The sequence below is a fragment of the Taudactylus pleione genome, unplaced genomic scaffold, assembly GCF_031769625.1.
Source record: "Taudactylus pleione unplaced genomic scaffold, aTauple2 ptg000386l, whole genome shotgun sequence".
NCBI lineage: Eukaryota > Metazoa > Chordata > Amphibia > Anura > Myobatrachidae > Taudactylus > Taudactylus pleione.
Genome location: NW_028284787.1, coordinates 9187281 through 9209396, shown reverse-complemented (window position 1 = coordinate 9209396; position 22116 = coordinate 9187281). Strand labels below are relative to the sequence as shown.

At 44.0% G+C, this 22116-nt stretch overlaps 1 protein-coding gene across 7 annotated transcripts in view; it reads left to right on the top strand.

The window, feature by feature from the left end:
• Nucleotides 1–22116, top strand: part of TERT (telomerase reverse transcriptase) — an 80505-nt gene that overhangs the window by 23721 nt on the left and 34668 nt on the right. For all 7 annotated transcript variants that reach the window (XM_088445713.1, XM_088445711.1, XM_088445706.1 and 4 more), the window contains 5 exons: nucleotides 1306–1467; nucleotides 3257–3352; nucleotides 4034–4119; nucleotides 7409–7522; nucleotides 17939–18010. In XM_088445713.1, the coding sequence (XP_088301839.1) occupies nucleotides 1306–1467; nucleotides 3257–3352; nucleotides 4034–4119; nucleotides 7409–7522; nucleotides 17939–18010 (530 nt within the window). The remainder of the gene's footprint in view (nucleotides 1–1305; nucleotides 1468–3256; nucleotides 3353–4033; nucleotides 4120–7408; nucleotides 7523–17938; nucleotides 18011–22116) is intronic.

The window sequence follows — 22116 nt, the reverse complement described above, 5'->3', positions numbered from 1 at the left end:
TCTCAGCATTGAGGACACCATTAATCTTGACCAAATCCCCAACTCCATTTGCTGAAATGCAGCCCCAAACTTGCTTCACTGTTGTTTACAAACACTCATTATTGTACCTCTCTCCCTGTTTAGGCACTGGGGAGGGAGGGTTAGGGTTAGTGTTCGTATACTTACTGTCACAAATTCTCGGACGGATTGTGGAAGCTACCCGTAATGCAGGGATTGGCTAGACCTATTCCTGAGGTGCGGAGTCTAATGTGCCGGTGGTTTTCACCAGGGACCCTCGCAAGAAGGTATGGACTTGGCTGCGTCTGACACACAGGTCGCGGCCCTAATGTTAGGTTTCCCTATGGAGGTGCTGGCAAACTTGGTTTGGGATGCAGAAGGCTTAGCGTAGTCAACTAGCCAGGTCAGAACCAAACAGACGAGACGGTACCTGGGAGCAGATGTAAACGGGTCACAGGGAATAGCCGAGGTCAGAACCAGATATCAACACAGAACCAGGGGTTAGGCAGAATCAGAGTCACGAACAAGCCAAGATCAGAACCAATAGTCAGGATATGCGCAGGAACTCTGGAGTATGGTAATGGAGCCTATACTCTGGCACTGAAGTGCTCCCAGGAACTTCCTTAAATAGGTCAGAGTACACATATTCTCCAATCAGCACTTCCCTAACTACGCGCCTGTCTCTTTAAATCTTTAGCAGAGGGGCGCACGCGCGCGCTCCTAAGGAAGCCACGGCCACCTGCACACAGCCGCCGGGGAAGGGGGAAAGCAGTTGACAGCGGGCGCCAGGGATCTCCCGCCCGATGTAACATGCTAGTCCGGTCCCCAGCACCGCCGAACCATTTAAGAGGGACCTGGATTCGGCAGCGCTGTGACACTTACCTACAGCTGTCGGGATTCTGACTGTCGGGATGCTGCTGTCTTTATTCTTACCGGCGGCATCCTGATCTCCGAGAACCCATACCCAAGCCCTATTAAGGTTGCAAGCAGAAATCCGTGAAGGAAGCCAATTTTAAATTGATTTCAATGGAGTTAGGTTCTGAGCTGACATTTTACTTGTGCTCTGTAAATCCTGTGATTTGACTTACCCCAGTGTGTCTATGGTCCAAGCAACCCTCAACCCTCATTTCAAGCCTAATTTGGGGAATAAATCAAAGTAAATCTAAAAATTATTCTAACAGGTTTTTTTAAGCACAGTAGATTCATTATTAAAACTACATTGTAAAAGCTTATTTGCAGGCAGTTTTTTTATTTTATTGTTTATGTGCCATTTAGTAATTTACCATACATAATGTTTTCATTTTCTAGACTGATGTGAAGGGGGCATTTGATACCATTCCCCATTCAAAGCTTAAGGAGGTGATCGCAAAAGTAATAAATCCAGACATTGAAGAAGTTTATTGCATACGCCACTACGCCATGCTGTGGAAGGACTCAAATGGGCGGATTAGAAAATCTTTTAAACGACATGTAAAAACTGTTAAAAATTTTTTTGTATTTTAATGTATTATTATAAAAATAAAAAATGGATTGATTGAAAGAAAGAAAATTAGGTGTACGCACTGTGATATAGGAAAGTGTTTACCACTTGTATTGAGGAACTTGTACTACTGTATATGCATTATTATTTTTATTTATAATTTTTTTTAAATCATGGATATTATAATTTGCAGAATTTGATGGGAGATTGGACTTGAATTTTACAAAACAAATAACTGTGAACCATAAATTAATAAAAAAAAGATATATTTGAAGGTGTGTTTTTTAATTTAATCTACATGTGGACAAGTGTCCCAGCCAAATTACTATGCTTCTTTATTTATAAAAAGAAGGAAAATGTAACACCCACCAGCTTTGTGGAGCTCCCTAGGACTGCAGAGAGATGAGGCAACAACAGCTCAGCCTCGCTTCTGTATAGTCAGATCCTCTTGCAGAGCTGGGGGCGGGGCCACACCACAGGCAGCCAGCTGCACAGAAAGAGAGCTAAGAGGCATGCCTCAGTGTATAGGAGGCGTGCCTTGAGCACTGATGGACACCTTGGATGTGTCATGTGACCAGGAGTGCACTGCAGTGTTTAGAGATCGGAGCTTCTAGTCAGCAGCAGCAAGAGAAGACACAGTGATGTAGGTAGGAAAATGGACACTGAAGCTTAGTGTAGTGAGAGGAGAGTTACAGTGAGTAGGGGTGAGACAGGCTCCCAGCACTCAGACCCAACTCCATGTATGCATGCATTGACCTCACCACACATAACTGGGGTCTGGGCATCGGTGAAATCCAACATGTGGATTTCACTGATTTGCCGTTCCCGACCAAAATATGATCTGCATTAGCAAATCAGGGATTCTTAAAGTTATGAATTTTACTGATTTCCTGACGATGGTTCCGGTTTCGAATGGGAAAATGGCTGGCAGATGTTTGGAGACCTTAACTTTGCACCTTTGCAAAACCATGTTGCACTGCAAGTGGGAAATATTTAGATTTGAGAGGGGTGTGTTCAAACTTAAATTTAAATTACAGTGTAAAAATAATGCTATCCAGCATTTAACAGTTACAGACAAAAGTAGCCAGCATTTACCCTGCATACAAAAACAATAAATGTATTTGCTCCTCTTGCATTGCAAGATGGTTTGTCTAGGTACAAAGGCCCTCATTCAGAGCCGGACGCTTTGAGCAGAGCGCACGCTCTGAATGAGGGCCGTCCTCCATAATTATGGAGCGTCCTCCTGGACGCTCGTATAGCTGTGGGTCACCATCGCGACCATCGCCACTGCGAGCCGGAGCCTGCGGTTGAGTTTCTCAACCGCAAGGCCCGGAGTGATTTTGGCTCTATCAGAGCCAAAATCACTCCCACTGACATCACTAGTGATGTCAGTGGGCCGGCTTCTGACGGTAGGCGTTCCCTTGGGAACGCCCCCGTCTGGCAGGCACTCCCCCGGCACGCCCACCAAAGGGGGTGTGCTGTCAATCAACATCGACAGCACGCCCCCTTTGATCAGACACAACGAGCGAAGGAAAGTCCTTCGCTCGTCGCGTCTGGCGCATGCGCACGACGGAGCTCCCTCCGTCATGCGCATGCGCAGTGCACACCATCGACCCACTTGCGAGCGGAAAGCCGCTTGCGAGTGGGTCTGAATCAGGCCCAAAATCATTTGTTTTTTGCTTTGTACCAAACTCAGAATCAGCCTTCAAATAGTAACATATTGCATTTCCTTTATTTATTTTGTTATTATATAATAAGTTTTTATTTTATTTTTTTAAGGTTTCTAGCTTGGTTGATTTGATGCCTAATATGAAAAGATTTTTAACACATCACCAAGATCACAACATGATACAGAACACCATCTTTGTGGAACAGGTATTACATACAATTTTACTAATTAACCATTCCTAACTAATAACTAATTAAAATGAATGATAAAATGATCTTGATAAATTTATATATATCTTTATTCATATTACTGTGGTGCCTAATTTATTCTGTGTGTTTTAGTCCTTTCTTTTCTAAGCACTTCTTCACTTTATTTTGCCTTCCCATCAGCTCACTTATCATGCCTTATGCAGGCAAGGGTCTGGTTGGGTCACATCACTTAATATTCTAATTTCTCTTCCTTATCCCCAGGGTATCCAAACCCTTAAAACTACTACCTCAGGAGTACTATAGCTTGAGTTTTTACTTATTTTTTGTGTGTTATGGTGTATGTCATTGTGTGTAAACTAGATTTTTTTTAATGTAATTCAAATAAATTATTTTATTTTGATAGACTAGAAGTGCCCCACTTACAGAGTACTTGCCACCCTTTTGGTTAGATAGTGAATACTATTGCTCATCTAGTATGACCCAAGACATAAGTATTCTGCCAATTCTGTTTATAAGAGAAGTATGTGTATTTCAGTTTAGTAATTGTTCCATTAAAATGTATAATAATTAATGTAATTGCTCAATTAGAAGAGCCCCCAGGAGCCCATCTCCCACAATACATAACATAGGTTTATGCACCAAATTCCTTTACATTTACTGATAACTTCTATATTTCAGAGCCTAACTTTGAATGAGAGCTCAAGCAAATTGCTAGACTTTTTCCATCAAATAGTCGGTGACCATATCCTGAGAATAAAGGACCAGTAAGCATACATATCATAATTGTATTTCATGTAAACATTTGTTGAAACAGATGAAGCTAGCTTGAAAATTGTAGGCTGCAACATAATGGTGTATCAAGCAATGAAAAGAATGAAGAAGTGGACCAGTGGAGAAGTTGCCCATAGCATATGATCAGCTTTGAGGTAGCATGTACATTCTATAAAATGATAGGTAGGAGCTGATTGGTTGTGCAGGGTTTTTTTGTTTTTTAAAATGACGGGGGCGTGCAGGAGATGCTGTCTGTTGCCCGAAAAATTTTGGAACATATTCGGCATTCAGCAACAGCATGCAGGAGATTGCAGCACCTGCAAGAACAGTTTAATTTGCCCTGCCATCAACTGAAGCAAGGTGGAACCACCCTTTATATGCTTCAGCGGATGGAGGAACAGCAAAAAGCCATCCATAGCTATACAACAAGCCATGACATTGGGAGAGGAGAGGGGAATGTATCTTAGCCCTACACAGTGGAGAGTACTTTCTGTCTTGTGCAAGGTGCTCAAACCATTTGAAGTAGCCACATGTGAAGTGAGTGCTGACACTGCTAGCTTGAGTAAGGTGATTCCCCTAATTAGTCTTTTGGAAAATCATTTGGAGAAATTGAAGGAGAGGATTAAACAAAGCGAATCCGCAAAGTATGCCGGACTTGTAGATCAATTCCTTTATTCGCTTCACCAGGATCCACGGGTGGCCATGATCTTGAAATCTGATCACTACATTTTAGCAACCGTGCTTGATCCTAGGTTTAAGTGGTATGCTGTGTCTTTCTTTCCAACTGATGTTTCATAGATGTGCTTTAAACTGTGGTGTCTGTGCCGCTGCTCTGTCACTTAGTAACCAGTCAGCTCACTTCAACCTTTGGCCAATAATGGTGAAAACAATACTATAAGCTGTGAGGTGGTCTAAATTGACTGTAAATGACTGTAAATTAATGTTATTCAGGTTAATAATATTCTAGGAACAACAAAAAAGCCCATATTATGTGATTTTAGCTTTTTTTTTGTAAAAAATCCAACTCCAAAGCCAGTCACGGCAGATTTGGCAAATCCAAAGCCGGACAACGAATCAGAGCCAAATCCACGAAAAATGGTCCGGCGCACATCCCTAGTAAAATGGGCACTTTCATGATTCGCAGATCTGATCTTTGGATGAAAAAGATCTGTAAATAACTGATAAACATTGGTAATGTATGGGAGCATATCGGTGGATTGGAGAATTGTAAAATCAGGGAAACAAACAGAATCTGTGAATAATTTTTTTGTGATTGCTGATGTATGGACCCCATTACACGTAGCTGCAACCATTGAGAGATTAATTTAAGGAATAAAACCGATCAATGCTCTGATGCTGGGTACACATTTAACAGACATATCTGCAGATGATGGTCGTCTACACACACTGAACAACCTTCATCTGGCTGGGGGACGTGTCGCACACCGCTCCCCGCGGCCTCTGCAGCAAGTGTATGGGGGTGTGGTATAAGAGATAGACAGTAATTAGTTAGACAATATCTAGATCGGAGGTTCCCAAACACGGCCCTCAAGGCTCCCTAACAGTTCAGGTATTAGAGATATCCATGGTTGACCACAGGTGACTTAAATAGTACCTCAGTCAATTTGATTTTAACCACCTGTACTTAACCATGGATATTTCTAAAACTTTTACTTTTTGGGAGTCTTGAGGGCCGCGTTTGGGAACCTCTGGTCTAGATAGACACCAGATGTTAGACAGTGAATAGTTAGACAGGAACAAAAGTTTGACAGGGACAAAAGTCAGACATACTAAATTTTGACATGTAAAAAGGTCGACGGGTACAAAATGTTGACAGGGTCCAAAAGTTCAACATAAAAATGGTCGACAATTTTTTACAATTTTTTTTTTTTAGCTCTAATCTTCACCCTAACCCTCCCTTCTGGTGCTTCACCCTAAACGTGGAAGTAAGTGCCTAGCCCTCCAGTAAGTGCTTAACCATAAAAAAATTAAATTGTGTCGACCATTTTTATGTCGAACTTTTGACCCTGTTGACCTTTTATACCTGTCGAATTTTTTACATGTGTGTCTGCCTTTTGTCCCTGTTTAACTATTCACTGTCTTAACATCTGGTGTTTATCTAGATATTGTCTAACTATAGTCGGGAACCCAGTGTACGGGCGGTTGGTAGACAGCCTGTGCTATATCTGAAGATATATTGGGCATCGGCTGTGCAGCAGAGCCGACACAATATGTCTGTGAACAGCGTCGTTCACAGATATATGGCTGGTACACACTGGCGGACGGGCACCCAATATATCTGCCAGTGTGTACCCAGCATAAGGCTCATGACAAATCGTTTATCACACACATAATATATTTCCTAGGTTACTACAGTTTACCACTCAGTTAGTGTGCATCACCAGTATTCCTTAAGAAACTGGAGACCACAGTTTCTTCATGCTACATACACTGATTCAAGTATTCTATTATTGCTGCTGATGAGTGATGTCAAACACATATTTATTTAATGCAACACTCACATTAGAGGTTTCTCTAGAGCCATCTATGCAACACAGATGTAATATATAGCAATATGATCCACTTTATATTTTGGCTGAACTTATTACCTTGTCCCTTTTATTCCTATTAATCTGAACAGTATCAAGTAATTTAAGACCAGACATATGAAATGATCACGGGTGGCTTCTGATTCCACTAGCACCACACAACCTTGATTCTGAATAAGCCTTGCTGTCACCTATTTGTGTTGTTCTTGGTCTGTGTGTTCTCTATCTCCTGTTGGCTTATTAAAGTCTAAACTAAAGTGTTTTGCACTGTGGGATGTAGAGGGGAGGACTTTAGTTTGCACTTTTGTCTGCTCCTTGAACATGCCCCCTACACGCCATGGCACCCAGTGTCCCCCAGATAGATTAAGAGAAACTGATTTAAGGGTGATAACCAAGAATCTAATTATAAGCAACTTTGGATGCAGCTACAATGCTAATAAGATGCTAAATTTAGTATGACAGTCTCAGAATTGAGTGTCAAAGTTGTGCATAATGGTGCAAAAAAGATAAGTGTATGAGGACACAGCTGTAGCAGGAGTCTCACTAGTATTCCGCTCACGTCTGTCTGTGTGGTCTGTAATTAATGATTATAGAGTAGAGTGCATGGTCATTGTGCTTCATATTGTAATACAAATGAATATGTTTAATCTGGAGAATTTATTCCGCTGAATTACCGATTTTTGCGATGGTTTTTTATTTTTGATGTATTAATTGTTTCATCTGTTCCATTCAGATATTTTGTGCAGTGTTGTGGAATACCTCAGGGATCCATGTTGTCATCATTACTGTGCAATTTATGCTATGGTGATCTGGAAAATAAAGTGTTTGATGGAATACAAAAGGACGGGTAGGTAATGTGTGATACCTACAGCATAAATTTGCATTATAGTTTGTGGAATGCAAGTGTTTACACAGTCACTTGTGTTAGGAGTTACTAAGTGACAGCTGTTGGGAAGCTAAAGGGGAAAGGCATACTGACCAAAATAACTAATGGCTCCTGACTGGTTGAGTAGTGTAATCAGCAATTATAAAAACAATTGTGTCAAATTCTTCAGCTCCAATAGTTTTTCAGCAGTGTATCGAACAGTCACTTCTAATGATTAATGAGTAGTCTATTCATTGACAAGTGACATTGTGTATACTGATTGCTTTAAAGCACATGTAATAAAGTAATTGGTTTCTGATGAAATGTGTCAAGTACTGCTGACTTTTCAGTTAGAAATCTTTTCTAGTATCGCTGCTTGTTTCTATCTAGAGATACCACCTTGGTCGCTGGACGATTAAAGATATTTTTACCCACGCATAGGAACGTATTTCTGCATCTTGGAGCTCAGCAACATTAATCATTAACATAATCAAAATCGCTTACCGGAAAGTTACATATGAAATTAACTCATTATTATTATTATTATTATTATTATTATTATTATTATTATTATTTCTTCTTCTTCCACTAGGGGCAAGGTACAACACTGGGTATAGCCTGGAAAGGAGAGTCTGGGCACCAAACGGTTAAATACAAATACCCACAAAGCCCAGGCTCCTCACCACTAAACCTTGTCCCCAGGCAGAGGCCCCTCAGTTTTAAGTTTGGTGCTTGGCAGGAGCTGGGCACCAGGTTTGAGGAAGCTACTTTAGGTGGTCCCCTAAGATTTGATTTATATTATTTAATTTATTTTACATAGGAGACCTCCGGCGGTGCTGGGGCCCCTGGTTCACCGCACTCTCCACTAGGCCACCAGGTATATATACCATGGTACTGGGGCTGCTTAATACAAGCAGTGGTTGCCATATTCCCGGGGGGTTTTGCCAGAAGGGGGAGGCAGGCGCTTCCCTGTTTGCCCCTCCCCCACCCCTGTAGCGTGCTTTTCCCTTGTGGAAAGTAGGCTCCAGGTGCCTCCTCTCTTCTCTCCTCCCCCTCGTAGACCCTGGGCAGGCATTTTACTGCATGCCTGCCTCAGCGCTAGTGTGAGAAGTTTGGGCTCCAGTCTCTTTTATAGCCTGCTCCCTGCAGCTGTGCTTTATTCTGCTCCTTCCTGCTATTTAGCTGGATTGTTGAGCTATTTAGCCCACTATTCTGCATTAAGAGGTCTGTGTACATGTAAGTAAGTGTACCCTTTATGGTATGCAGTCGGGAAGCCGGCAGACCTAATCCCGACAGCCGGCTTCCCGACTGCTTAATCTCAGCGAGGGTTAAATGACAGGCGTCTAATTCTAGACGCCTGTCATTTTACCGACGCCGGGAGACCGGCGCCCGGCATCTCGATCGAAGTGATGCTGGTCACCGAGCTAGGACAGCTGCCGGGGGGAGGGTTAGGTTTAGGGCTCCCGGAGGGGACTTAGCGTTAGGCACCCCCCCCCCGGGGGACTTAGGTTTAGGCGGCGGGGAAGGGGGGGTTAGGTTTAGGCGCTTAGAGGGGGGATTAGGGTTAGGCACTGGGGGGGAAAGTTAGGGTTAGGAACCCCAAAGGGAGGGTTAGAGGGTAGAATTCGGTTAGTGAATACTTACCTAGGGACGATCAGGACTTTCATCCTTGTCGGATAGCCCTCGCCAATGCCTCCATGCAAAGTACAAATATAAGAGGAGACAGTGGGCATCCTTGACGTGTACCATTATTGATCGGAAAAGATTCCGAAAGGGCCCCATTGACACGTACTCTGGCTGTGGGAAATTTATAAAGGGCTAAAATACGATGAAGACAGTGAGAGCCTAACCCCATATATCGAAGAAGGCCTTCCATGAACTGCCAATCAATCCTGTCGAAGGCCTTCTCTGCATCTGTTGAGAGAAGAATAACAGGGGACCCAGTACTTTTAACAAAATGGATTATATCAATAATCTTAGAGGTATTGTCCTTAGCCTCCCTACCTCGAACAAATCCCACTTGGTCTTCGTGTATCAAGCCAGGGAGAAGAGAACTCAGCCTATTTGCCAGCATTTTAGCATACAATTTTAAATCATTATTTAATAAAGAAATAGGCCTATAGCTAGCGCATTGTGCAGGGTCCTTCCCCTCTTTAGGGATTATTGAAATATGTGCTTCAAATGTCTGAGGGGAAAAACCTACCCTATCGGAAACTTCATTACAGGCTTTCAGAAAAAGGGGCAAAAGCATGGAGCGAAACATCTTATAGTAACTTACAGGAAAAGCATCGGGGCCAGGACTTTTCCCAAGAGGGGTATTTGACAGAGCAAGATCCAGTTCCTCGTAGGTAAAGGGGCGATCGAGAGAAGTCAGATCACTCTCATCGAGTTGTGGAAAATCAACCGAAGAGAGGTAATTTCTGATCGCTTCCTGATGCGTTAATAAATGGGAAGGTGTTTGTTCTTTACGTAAATTATAAAGTTTCAAATAATAATTTTGAAAGGCAGCTGCAATCTGAGGAAAAGTGTGGACAACATTCCCCCTTGAATCCCGAACATTGGAGACATAAGATTTTAGCCTCTGAGTTTTTAGAGCTCTAGCTAGCATTTTGCTAGGCTTGTTTCCCCATTGATAAAATTTATGCCTGCATTTCTGTAAATCCAATTTAGTTTTATCCTGAAGAAGCTTATTAAGAGCCTGTCTTGCTTCAGTAAGTTCTCTCAATGTAGTTGCATCTAGAGAGGATTTATGGGATGTTTCCAGGGACTTAATACGGGCTAGAAGTTGTTGCCGTTGAGCCATCCTTTCCCTTTTTAATCTAGAACCTAGCTAAATACAATGTCCTCTAATCACACATTTGTGTGCCTCCCGCACCATAATCTTAGACACATCTGGAGCGTCATTAATATCGATGTATTCAGTAATGGCTTTTAGAAGATCATTTTTAGTACAGGGGTCACTAAGTAAGGTCTCATTAAAGCGCCATGTCCACGGTCTGGGTGTCGAGTTAGGGAAACATATATTTGCAAAAATTGGGGCATGGTCAGACCATGTGATATGACCTATTTGACTATGGGGAAAATATTGAAGGTTTCTATGATCTATAAGAAAATAATCAATACGTGAATATACAGAGTGCGGATTAGAGTAAAACGTATAATCTCTAACCGTTGGGTGTTGAGTCCTTCATAAATCTATCAATTGGTATTCAGAAAAGAGTTGACGTACTCTACGATGATCCCGCAAGGAGACTCGGGGCGATCCCGAAGAACAGTCTAACACAGGGTCTAAGGACCAATTAAAGTCTCCACCTATAATTACACATTCCTCTCTCAATGGTTCCAAAAGTTTCAAGACCTTGTTAAAAAATTGCCTCTGTTTCTGATTAGGAGAATAAACATTCACAATAGTGTATACTTGATTATATATCTTACATTTCAATATCTGACATCTGCCTTCCACTAGAATATGATGAGATATATCTGTAATGGCGAGTCTACGAGAAACAAGTATAGCCACTCCCAAAGATTTACTCTGAGAGTTATTACTACAAAACACATGGGGGTAATAATAATTCCCAAGCTTAGGCGCAATTAGCTGTTTAAAGTGTGTTTCTTGCACAAAAGCCACATCTACTCTCTCTAGGTGAAGTTCTCGCAGTAAAGTGGACCGTTTTTCAGGAATATTAAGACCTTTAACATTAAAGGAACATATTTTTATATTTTCTGGGTTAAGGGGGGCCATGGCAGCGGCTGTGGGAAGGGTTAGTCATAAACAGAGAGCGAGGCATTATATGAATCTTATAAGAGTTTACATGGGCAGTAGAGATATAGCGACCAAAAAGAGAAAAAACAAAAACAAAAATATTAAAATAAAAACAAGAATAATAAGAAAACAAAATAAAATAGTATAAGAAAAACAACAACAAAAAAATCTTATTAGAATAAGCAGAGAAATATATCCATGAGGAAAAATTTCCGCTATTGGAGCAGGCAGGAGACGATAGTCGGCCCATGCTCCAAGGTCAAAAATGCGGAACGACCCAACTGGGGTAAGGCAGCTATAACCACCCCCCGGGAATAAAGAGCTAACATATATCCTGTAAACGGCAATATCAAAAAAAAAAAAAGAAATCATCTACACAATAAAAATAACAGTACCATCTACATTAGTATCATAAATGTATGAGGCATATCAATATAACAATTCCAGAAAAATTTCGTAAAGAAACTTACTAAACATATACAACCTTACAAAATCTGCTGTGTGATGAGAACGAAAAACATAAATAAATACTTTCCTTTCGTATAAATGACAAATAGAAAGCATTAAACTGTTAGGTAAGAACCAAGACAATTATAAAAATCTATAATCATCAAATGATCAGTGAGCAAACTGACCCCCAACAATATCAAAAAGGATACAATTCCGGACATGTATCCTGTCTGAGCTCAACAAAATAGCAAAGAATCACATTTAAATATCGCAGGTGATCAGGTGTCAGAGGCTGTCCCTTGAACTCGTGGAGAAGCTGATTTATGTCTCTGCCCCCTCACTACTGTCCAAGGAGCTTTTGTAACAGGTAAGACGGGTGGATCTAGACGCGAAAACAGGTGGAGCCAATCTTGGAGAGGAGGTATTGAAATAGAAAGTGCGTCACAGAAAGTATCCAGGTCTTCTGGTGTCTGTAAGACTAGTTGGCGACCATCATGCATGACTTGGATACTCAGAGGAAATCCCCAACGAAAACGGACACCTTTCTGTTTAAGAACGTCGGTAAGAGGTTTAAGAAGACGCCTTTGATGGAGTGTATTCCAGGAGAGATCAGGGAAAATTTGAACTTTATTGCCATTAAATTCAATACCATCTAATTTGCGTGCTTTGCTGAGGATCTCTTCCTTAAGATGATGGTAGTGGAGCCGACAAATAATGTCTCTGGGAACCTCAGAGTGAAGACCCTTTGGACGTAGGGCCCGGTGAGCACGATCAAAAAGAATTGCATTGTCTGGTTCTGCATCAGTAAGTTCATTGAACATTTTGGTAAGTGCATCAATAATACCAGGACCTTGGATGTCTTCAGGAATTCCCCGGATACGTAAATTGTTGCGACGTTCTCTGTTATCGAGATCGTCTAATCTCCGCTGCATCAGTCTCATCTCTTGTGCATGCGTAGAGACAATGTCCCAAACTTTTTGTTGGAAAGAACTGACTTCCTCCATGTGTGTCTCCATGTCGGATACCCGGTGTGCCACATGAGAAATATCTTTTTGAAGAGTAGCAATTTCCGCCTTGACTGTGGCCCCAATTTTCTTATCAAGATCTAAAAAGTCCTGTTTTGTGGGGAGAGAGCGTAAGTGCGCTAGGACCTCAGACATAGCGGTGTCTGACATATCTCCTGAACCAGTATGAAGTGGCGACGCCATAAGTCCAGTATTATCAGACGACGTAGACGGGTTAGAACCAGAGCGTGCGTTATCTTCAAAAGCACCACCGTCAGGAGTAAGGTAGCGGAACAAATTGGGTTGCAACGATGTATCCACTAGGTGTCCGCACCGTCTTCTTAGTTTTTCCCATCAGGGAGATAGAGACAGGAGAGACAAAAAGAAAACACACACATAGAGAAAGGAAAAAGAGCAAGCACAGCAGAAATGTTGGTCGAAAATATTAATACATGTATAGCCTCAGGAGGTACATTCCCGGGATGCGGTCACCACGTACCTCTCCCCATAGTATATGGGTGAATCAGGGGGTCATGGCCATCGCGCAGCGTACGTGTCAGCCCATAGAGATCAACATCTATCTCCAAAGCAATATATAGGAGATAAAATAGTAATATTAGGCAATACAAAATATTATTGACACCTGCTGTGAGATCAAATAAAATGACTGTTGTAAATAGGGAAGTGTGAAGTTACAAGCGTGGCCACACGGGGGAGCTCCAAGTCCAAATATGTTATAATATCAATATACACTCATAGGAATGAAGGGAAACATATTGGAAGAAAAGAAAAACACATATGAGTTGGTCAGCAGGCGGAATATATCTGTTATCAGGCAAATTGGCCCAATGGTTTTCGGATATCATCCACTGGCTATCTTCCCTTGTGGTGGTCAATCACAGTACCTGCAATGTAGGAGCAAAGGTGCTGGTATCTCCTCACAATGTGGAAATGCGGTCAGCCAGTAAACTCCTGCAAGGGCCTCAGTATGCAGAGTAAAGAAGTATACGTGTGGAGGGAGAGTCACCTAACGCCTCCTCATATATGAAGGCAGAACGGGGTCACCACAGGCAGAGCAGCACCTCCTGCAGAAGCGGGCTCACCATCCGGCAATAAGCTGGGAGAGAGAGAGAGAAGAGGGTAACCAGAGTATCAGTAGCGGGGGTGCAGGAAGGTAAGCTCCACTCGATCACAGCCGGGCCCTGCGGCGTCCCGCGATATGGGTACAGAGGGTCTGGAGCATCCGCAGCAGGTGCGCAATTAGGAGCTGTCGGGACGCCGCCTGTCCCCAACCAGCGTGTAGTGTGGATCGGCAGGCACTTGGGGTCTTCCAGGGGTTATCAGGCAGGAGGGAGGCTGTATTGTGAAGTGTGGAACGGAGGTTCCGTCGGGCGGCTCGTGAACTCTAGGTCCCAGCTTCTTGGCGCGGACCAGGCCTCAAGCTTCAAACGGGGCCAGCAGACGGTCTCCAGGGACAGAAACCACCTCACGGGCAGCACAGCAGGGTCCTGAGATCAGGAGCAGACGCCATAGATATAGGGAGAGCCCAATAATAACTCCAATGAGGGCTTTTAGGGCTGATGTAACAGGAGCTCACTGGAAATGCGACTGCTCAGCTCCAAGTCCAGGGCACGCCCCCATTATTATTTTTTCTAAACTGCACTATGTGCTCCTGGGAGACCACATGACAGACCAGCAGGACGGAGCCGGAGGCGCTGCAGCGGGCAGGTAAGTGTGGGAGGGGGGGAGGTGAGCGGAGGGGGAGTTGGGGGGGCGCACGCAAACTTACCGCAGCTGTAAGTAGTGCTGCGCATGCGCTGGGTTTACGATTGTAACAGCGCATGCGCAGCACTGTTTCCAGCTGCGGTAAGTTAGAGCAGGCAGGGTAAACTATCTATTTCCCGAAAAGCTGTCATCGCAAAAATGACAGCTTTTCGGAATAGATGGTTATAGGGAGGAGGAATGATGAATTCCTGCAATAATTAGGTAGAACTCCATGCGAGTTCTAAACCTAATTACCTCCCTCGATATTTTAGGTATGATGAATAGGCCCCTCAGTCTCTATGGTTACACATGTGAGAGAGGCAGCTTATCTCTCTGAAGCAGCCATAGATTTGGGGGTTTTAACTTCTAAAATTTCTGCTTCAGCGGTTGCATCAAAAAGAGCACTCTGACTGCGCAACTGGAAGGCGGACACAGAATCTAAGAATGCCCTGGAAGCCCTCCCCTATTCTAGTGATGTTTTGTTTGGTCCAGAATTGGACAAGGTAGTGACTACGCTAGAAGCTTCTAGATCAGCTTTCTTGCCAGAGGTTACTACCCCAAGATCCAGAACTTCTACATCTCGTCCCTTTCGTCCTCAAGGCAAGGCCAGAGGTCAGCCTTTTTTCAGAACCAGGTTTCCGCTTCTAAAGCTCCAAGCTCAGAGGTAAGCAACCATGGTTCACTAGACGTCCAGCTACCAAGCCGGCAGACAAGCCTTCCGCATGATGGGTGGGCCTCCTTCCGGAGGACCTCGGAGTGGGAAGCCGGCTTCTTCGTTTTTCAGCGGTGTGGATTCAGAGGCGTTGTGTCTCAAGGCTACGCTCTCACCTTTCGTCAGCATCCATCTTCCCGGTTCTTTTCCACTGGCCTGCCTACACAGCCAGAAAAAGCAGAAGCTCTCAAGGCGTCGGTTCTCGCTCTCTTGGCCTCAGGGGTCATCATTACGGTTCCCCCATCCCAGAGAGGGGTAGGCTTTTACACCAATCTATTTCTGGTTCAGAAGCCGGACGGCTCCTTTCGATCCATCCTCAACTTGAAACATCTAAACAAGTTTCTTCGGATTCCCAGATTCCACATGGAGTCCTTTCAGTCCATCATTCTAGCATATTTGCATATCCCTATACGAGCCAATTACCACCAATTTCTCAGGTTTGCTATCCAAACCAGTCACTACCAGTTTCAAGCATTGCCCTTTGGTCTGTCCACAGCCCCTCGTGTGTTCACAAAGGTCATGGCAGTGATGGCTGCACATCTGCGCCGACGGGGCTTCAGAATTTTACCATACCTGGACAACTTGCTGCTACTGGCACAATTTCCGACAGTTCTGAAAGAACACATCCTTCTGACGGTAAAGCTCCTACAGTCTCATGTGTGGATAATCAATTGGAAGAAGTCCACGCTATCACCATCCCAGGAGGTGCTCTACCTAGGAGCACTGTTGGATTCCAGAGTATTCCTCCTGCCGGAAAAGATTTTGACTTTACAGACCAAAATATGGAATTTTCTCAGTCAGCGTTGAGTGTCCATACACTCGTGCATGCAGGATCTGGGGTCATTGGTCTCAACGTTCGATATGGTGGAGTACGGTCAGTTACACTCTCAGCCTCTCCAGGGTCTTATTCTGAAACGATGGATCAAGTCTCGCCCTAACCTCAAGGCTCAGACTCTACTTCTTTCTCAGGAGGTATGTCTCTCCCTGCTGTGGTGGCTCCAGCGCTCACATCTGGCAAAGAACTTCCATTTTGTATCCAGGACTGGGTCCTTTTTACCACCGATGCCAGTCTTCAAGGGTGGGGTGCGGTCACTTGTCACCTAACATTTCAAGGACGTTGGACGTGTCAAGAGAGTTGGCTGTCTATCAACATTCTGGAACTGAATACAGCACTGTCCGCCGTATTCGTCCCGGGCGTTCAAAATTGAGAATCGGATTTTCTAAGTCGGCAGGACATCCATGCAGGCAAGTGGGCTCTACATCCAGATGTCTTCCAGCTATTGGTCCATTGCTGGAGCCTACCGGACATCGAAATGATTGCATCTCGCTATAACCATCAATTTCTTCGGTATTGCTCCCGCACCAGGGATCCGAACGCTCTCCTGGTGAATGCGCTATCGCTTCCCCCCTCATTTGTCTTCCCCCGATATCAATGATTCCTAGGGTCTTCCGCAAATTCAAGTGGGAAGAAGGCACTCTGATCCTGGTGGCTTCGGATTGACCTCAACGCGTGTGGTACGCAGATCTCCTGGGCCTAGCCGTAGATGCCCCTCTACGGCTTCGCTGCGACCGGATCTGCTCTCTCAGGGTCCATGTTTCCATCCGTACCTGGCCAGACCCACGGGGTGGCTCATGAGACATCCATCCTACGAGCAAAGAGATTCTTTAGAAGAGTGGTTAGGACCATGCTACAGGCTAGAAAGCCTTCTTCGGCGCGGGTTTATCACAGAATTTGGCGTATCTACTTTGCCTGGTGTTCAACCAGAGATCTTAATCCCAGGTCTTTTAGTTTTTCCTGGACCTTTTCTTTTATACAGACGGGTCTGGACTTGGGCCTACGACTTTCGTCCTTGAAGGTCCAGGTGTCTGCTTTGTCGGTCCTCTTCCAAAGGCAGATTGCTCTGCTGCCGGAAGTGCAAATCTTTTTTCAAGGAGTTCTCCACATTCAGCCACCGTTTGTGGCTCCTTGGGACCTTTCTTTGGCTCTCCGAGCTTTGCAGACGGCTCCCATTGAGCCATTACAGTGGGTGGATTTGCGCTGGCTCACGTCGAAGACTATTTTTCTACTGGCCATTGCATCTGCCCGACGGGTGTCTGATTTGAGCGCTCTTTCTTGTTGCTCCCCATGTTTGGTTTTCCATCCTGACAGGGCTGTCCTACCTAAAATGGTATCTTGTTTCCACATTAATCAGGAGATTGTTGTTCTGGCATTCCAGCCTACGGATTCTTCTACACCGGAAGCTTCGCTGGATGTGGCAAGTGGTCTCCGGATTTATGTCAGACGGACCAAAGAGATACGTACTGTAAGTGAGACTCTCCTTTGTGCTGTACCTGTGTGTGTGGCCTTCCCTACCTCTGTGTGTGGCCTTCCCTACCTCTGTATGTGGCCTTCCTACCTGTGTGTGTGGCCTTCCTACCTGTGTGTGTGGCCTTCCCTACCTGTGTGTGTGGCCTTCCCTATCTGTGTGTGTGTGTGAAACCCCTCTATAATGTGAATATCTTTATGTGTGTTTAATGTGTTCAGTCTTTGTAATCTGATGGTAAGAAGTATTTATGTATTCCACACTACTGTACATGTAAACAAGGTATATTTTGTGTAATGGGTTTTACATACTGTGGAAACATAAAAATATGACTGCTTACTTGTAATTACCAAGGCCTGGAGATTTTCTGTGTTTAATAAAGTATTTTGTCTGTTTTAGAGTCTTCATGAGACTCATCGATGACTTCTTGTTGGTTACGCCTCACCTAGAACAAGCAAAAATATGTTTGCGGTATGTAATCATGACACAAACTTTATAAAACCAAGCCTGAAAATGTGGAATGTAACGTAAGATTATATTTTTGTTTTTGCACAAGTTGTACTGCACAGACACACATATGTAGATTATGGACGCATTTTGCGCTTCCATCTCCTTACTGTTAGAGTGGCAGAACGGAGGATGGAGGGGGCATGCAAGCATTAGCTGACTACAGTGTTCATTCAAATGAGACTCATAAAGATCACAGCATATTTTCACATTCATTTACATGCACTGTACTTTTGATCAAAATGCCCTTTATATCTTAATTCATAGTCATATGATGAGCAGATCGTCTATTATGTACCGGGTGTACAGTAGGATGTTGTCACAGATGAATTTATATGAAAAAAAAAGTCCTCTCACGGCCATTAGATCATTCCTCATATCAGTCATACTGTCCCAACATCAGTTATAAGATGGCGGGGCTGGCGGATATATGGACATACATTGAGGAGCGTAGTGTGATCAGGGCACATCAGCAGCTGAAATTCATAGCCAAGTTGTCGAAGTGTACGGTGGTAATGTGATGTCATGAACACAAGTTTGGGTTTGGTGCACTGCATATGATAACAGTAGGACAGACTTTCAAGATGAGCAGCGAATTGGCCAGCCAAGCACGTCCACCACAGATGACAATTTGTGCTGCATTGAAGGTCTGATTCAGGACAGACGCTTTCGAGAGCAACTGGGTTACAGGAAAAAGTATTCACGCTGTGTACCAAAGCAACTCACAGAAATTCACAAAACCAATAGGATGGGATTGTCTCTCGTGTACTTGACGCAGTACCACGAGGAGGGAGTGCAGTTCCAGCAGCGTATTGTTACAGACAAGGAAACATAGGTGCATCACATGACACCGAAGACTAAACAAGCATCTATGGCGTGGAAACACGCATCATCCCCACCTTCAAAGAAATTCAAACCAACTCCATCAGCATAGAAGGTCATGTCGACCGTGTTTTGGGATCACAAGTGCGTGCTTCTTGTTAATTTCCTCATCAAGGGTGATACTGTGAATGCTGCCTGCTATTGTGACACATTAAACCGGTTGCGGACAGCAATTAGTCGAAAACAACCTGGGTTGCTGTGAACAGGCTTCTTATTGCTGCACGATAATGCCAGGCCACACTCAGCCAACCACACACGTGAGTTGTTATGACGCTACCATTGGGAGATACTGGAATATCCTCCCTACAGTCCTGACCTGGCAATTTCCATCTTTTGGACCACTGAAGAAGCACTTGGGTGGAAGGTGATCCGCAACTGATGTTTACGTACAGCAAGCCGTCATTGTCCTGGCTTCAGGCGCTTAACACTAATTTCTTCTATGCAGGGATAGACGCCTTGGTGTATCTTTTGGAACAAATACTTAGACAAGTATGGGAACTATGTGGAAAACTAGTGTGTACATGAGTAATGTATTTTTTAGCTTCCCACACATGAGGACAGGCTGACAGACAGCTGCATCTGTCAGCCTGTTACATGGAGGCATTAGGGGTGAGTGAGTGAAAAAGGCTGAGTGCTGAAACGCGTCAGTGTGACTGCAGAGGTCCTGGACAACAATTGGGGATTTGGACAGAGACAGGGAAGGACTGCTCATTGGGTTTTCCTAATCCGGAATATGGGATTATCCATATAAGTGCTTTTCATCCTGCCTTGCTCTGAAGGCCCTCAAAGGTACACAGGCATTCTGTCGTTTGTATTTATATGTAAAATAAATCTTTTATGTATTACACTATGGGATATTCCTGTTTGTGATTGTTTTCTTGGAGGGATTATCAATTCGCATAGAATTCAGAAGGCTCATCCCCTATATAAGAAGAGTTAAAAGAGGAGACGGATGTCTATAATTTAGATGTGAGTAAAAATTATATAAATTATTCCACTCATTTGACATCTATTTATTGGTGAATGCCGTCTTCTTTTGAGGATCATATGAAGGAGTTTTTTTGTCAAGAAAAACTTAGGATAACTACGGTATCCTAAAAAGAATTTGCGCTTAGTGAATTTTTTTTTTTTTTTATGTCATATTTTTTTTTATGTCAGGGGTGAGTGAGTGTCCAGGTCACAGGAACCCTGACACTATCTCAGGGAGAGACATGCCACAGCCTATTACAGAGGCTTTGTCCATGTCACCATAGCCACCGCAGGACCTGATGCCAGGAATTGCAGTAAGTATACCTCTTCCCCTGACTAGCAGGGGACTGAGTTGATATCCTGCAGCCACCCTCCCACTGTGCCCTCCAGTAACAGCGCTGCTAGTAGCGCTTGTCTGCCTTCGGGGATCAGAGCTGTAGTCAGTGCTGTTTCAGTGAAAAAAAAGAATGTTCACATTAGACAGGTCCCTGCATCAGCCGGAGGGGAAGAGGGGGCGGAGCTACAGCGCAGTGCTACAAACGCAGAGGCAGTGTTCTTATTGGCTCTCTCCAGTTTGAGGGAGAGACAGGGCAGCCCTCTCATCGGCACCACTTTACACAGGCGCTCAGTGCATGCTTCTGCAGAGACCCTGACTGCTGCACTCCGCGGATCCAATCTCCTTCTCAGAACTCCAGAGGTGATTCAGCTCTCTGGGCTGCTGAGGGAGGGGGATCTGCAATTGGGAGGGAGATAGTGACTCCTCTCCCTCTGTACCCTGTAGTCTCTCTCCATATCTGTGAGTGAGATACTTCTGTTACTGTCTGTGTATATGTATTTCAAACAGGCAAAGAGGCAGCTGCTAAAGCATCCCAAAAGGTGTTTGCTTGTTCTAAATGCAATAAAAAGCTTTCTCAGGCGCACTATAATGGAGCCGCCATATGTGACTCATGTGTCTAAGACTAACCTGTTGTGGCGGAACCCTCTTCAGATTCAGCCCCTACGCCACCTTGGCTGGCATTATGTCCGATCTCTCCTCAGAACTAGCTGCTGCATGCAGAGACAGGGAAATCAAACATAAAATATGAGATAGCCAACTGGCGCTGGAATGTGTCTCTAAAAGCTCTTTGGGAAAAAGAGAAAATATAACATAGTTTTAGCCACATAAAAAAAATTAAAGCTTTTTCGGTACTCTCTGGAATTTCTCACCTTTTACGTGCACATAAAGGTTTATTTACATATCTTCATGTAGCCCTTCTATTCAGTACTCTCAGCCTCCCGTGGTGATTTTTCTCCATATGCAATTGGAAATCTCATCATAGTGTTTAATAGTATCACATTTATTGACAAAACTTATAATAACAAAAACTCACTTTGTACCAAGAGTGGCCTTTCCAGAAAAGCACGATGACAGATGTAATACAAAAGTAGAGGATGATACTCGGGTAAATCACCTCCCTCCTGACGCACCCTTCATTGGATACACAAAGTCTTGACTTCACTCTCGCCCACCAACGTGTTTCAGACACATTTTGTCCTTTTTCAAGGTGTATGTGAGTGCTGTCAAGGCTTCCCCTTATATGCCCTTAATCATCTTAATTGGTCATGTGACCACCGGAACCCGATTGCACATATTCCTGGAGAATGGAGTAATCTTGATTCTATATAAAGTTAGAGACCTTTTCAAACATTGACGACCTCCACCAACAGGCCCCTGATTCGGGCGTCTAGGGTGTGGAGGCCTTCATTTTATATGTCCGCCACGTTTTGAAGATCCCGGACGAGGAGGCCATGGTATCTCCAGATGCATCCTTATTTGGAACTAAACAGAGGTTAACAATTAAATGCACAATTGTCTACAGCTTGGCAGCATCCCCGGACAAGAGGTTTCAGATGCCCAAGTGTTTTTTGTCCATTAACCCTTTTCCTAATTCTGTCACTGAAAAATGGGAAGCTCCTCCTCTAGTCGATTTGTCGGTCTTGCGGCTCTCCAAGAAGACCACGTTGCCTGTCCCTGCAGCTACAGCGCTTAAGGACAGTTCCGGCCGTAAGTTAGAAACCTCCTTAAAATCCATCTGTTCAGCAGCTGGGGTATTGCTCAGACCGGATTTGGTTGGCTCCTGGGTCAACAAAGCTGTTGAAAGATGGACGGAGGAGTTGGTCACCGGCCTAGAATCGGGAGTGACTAGATCCAACCTTATCGTAATAGCCGAACACATTCG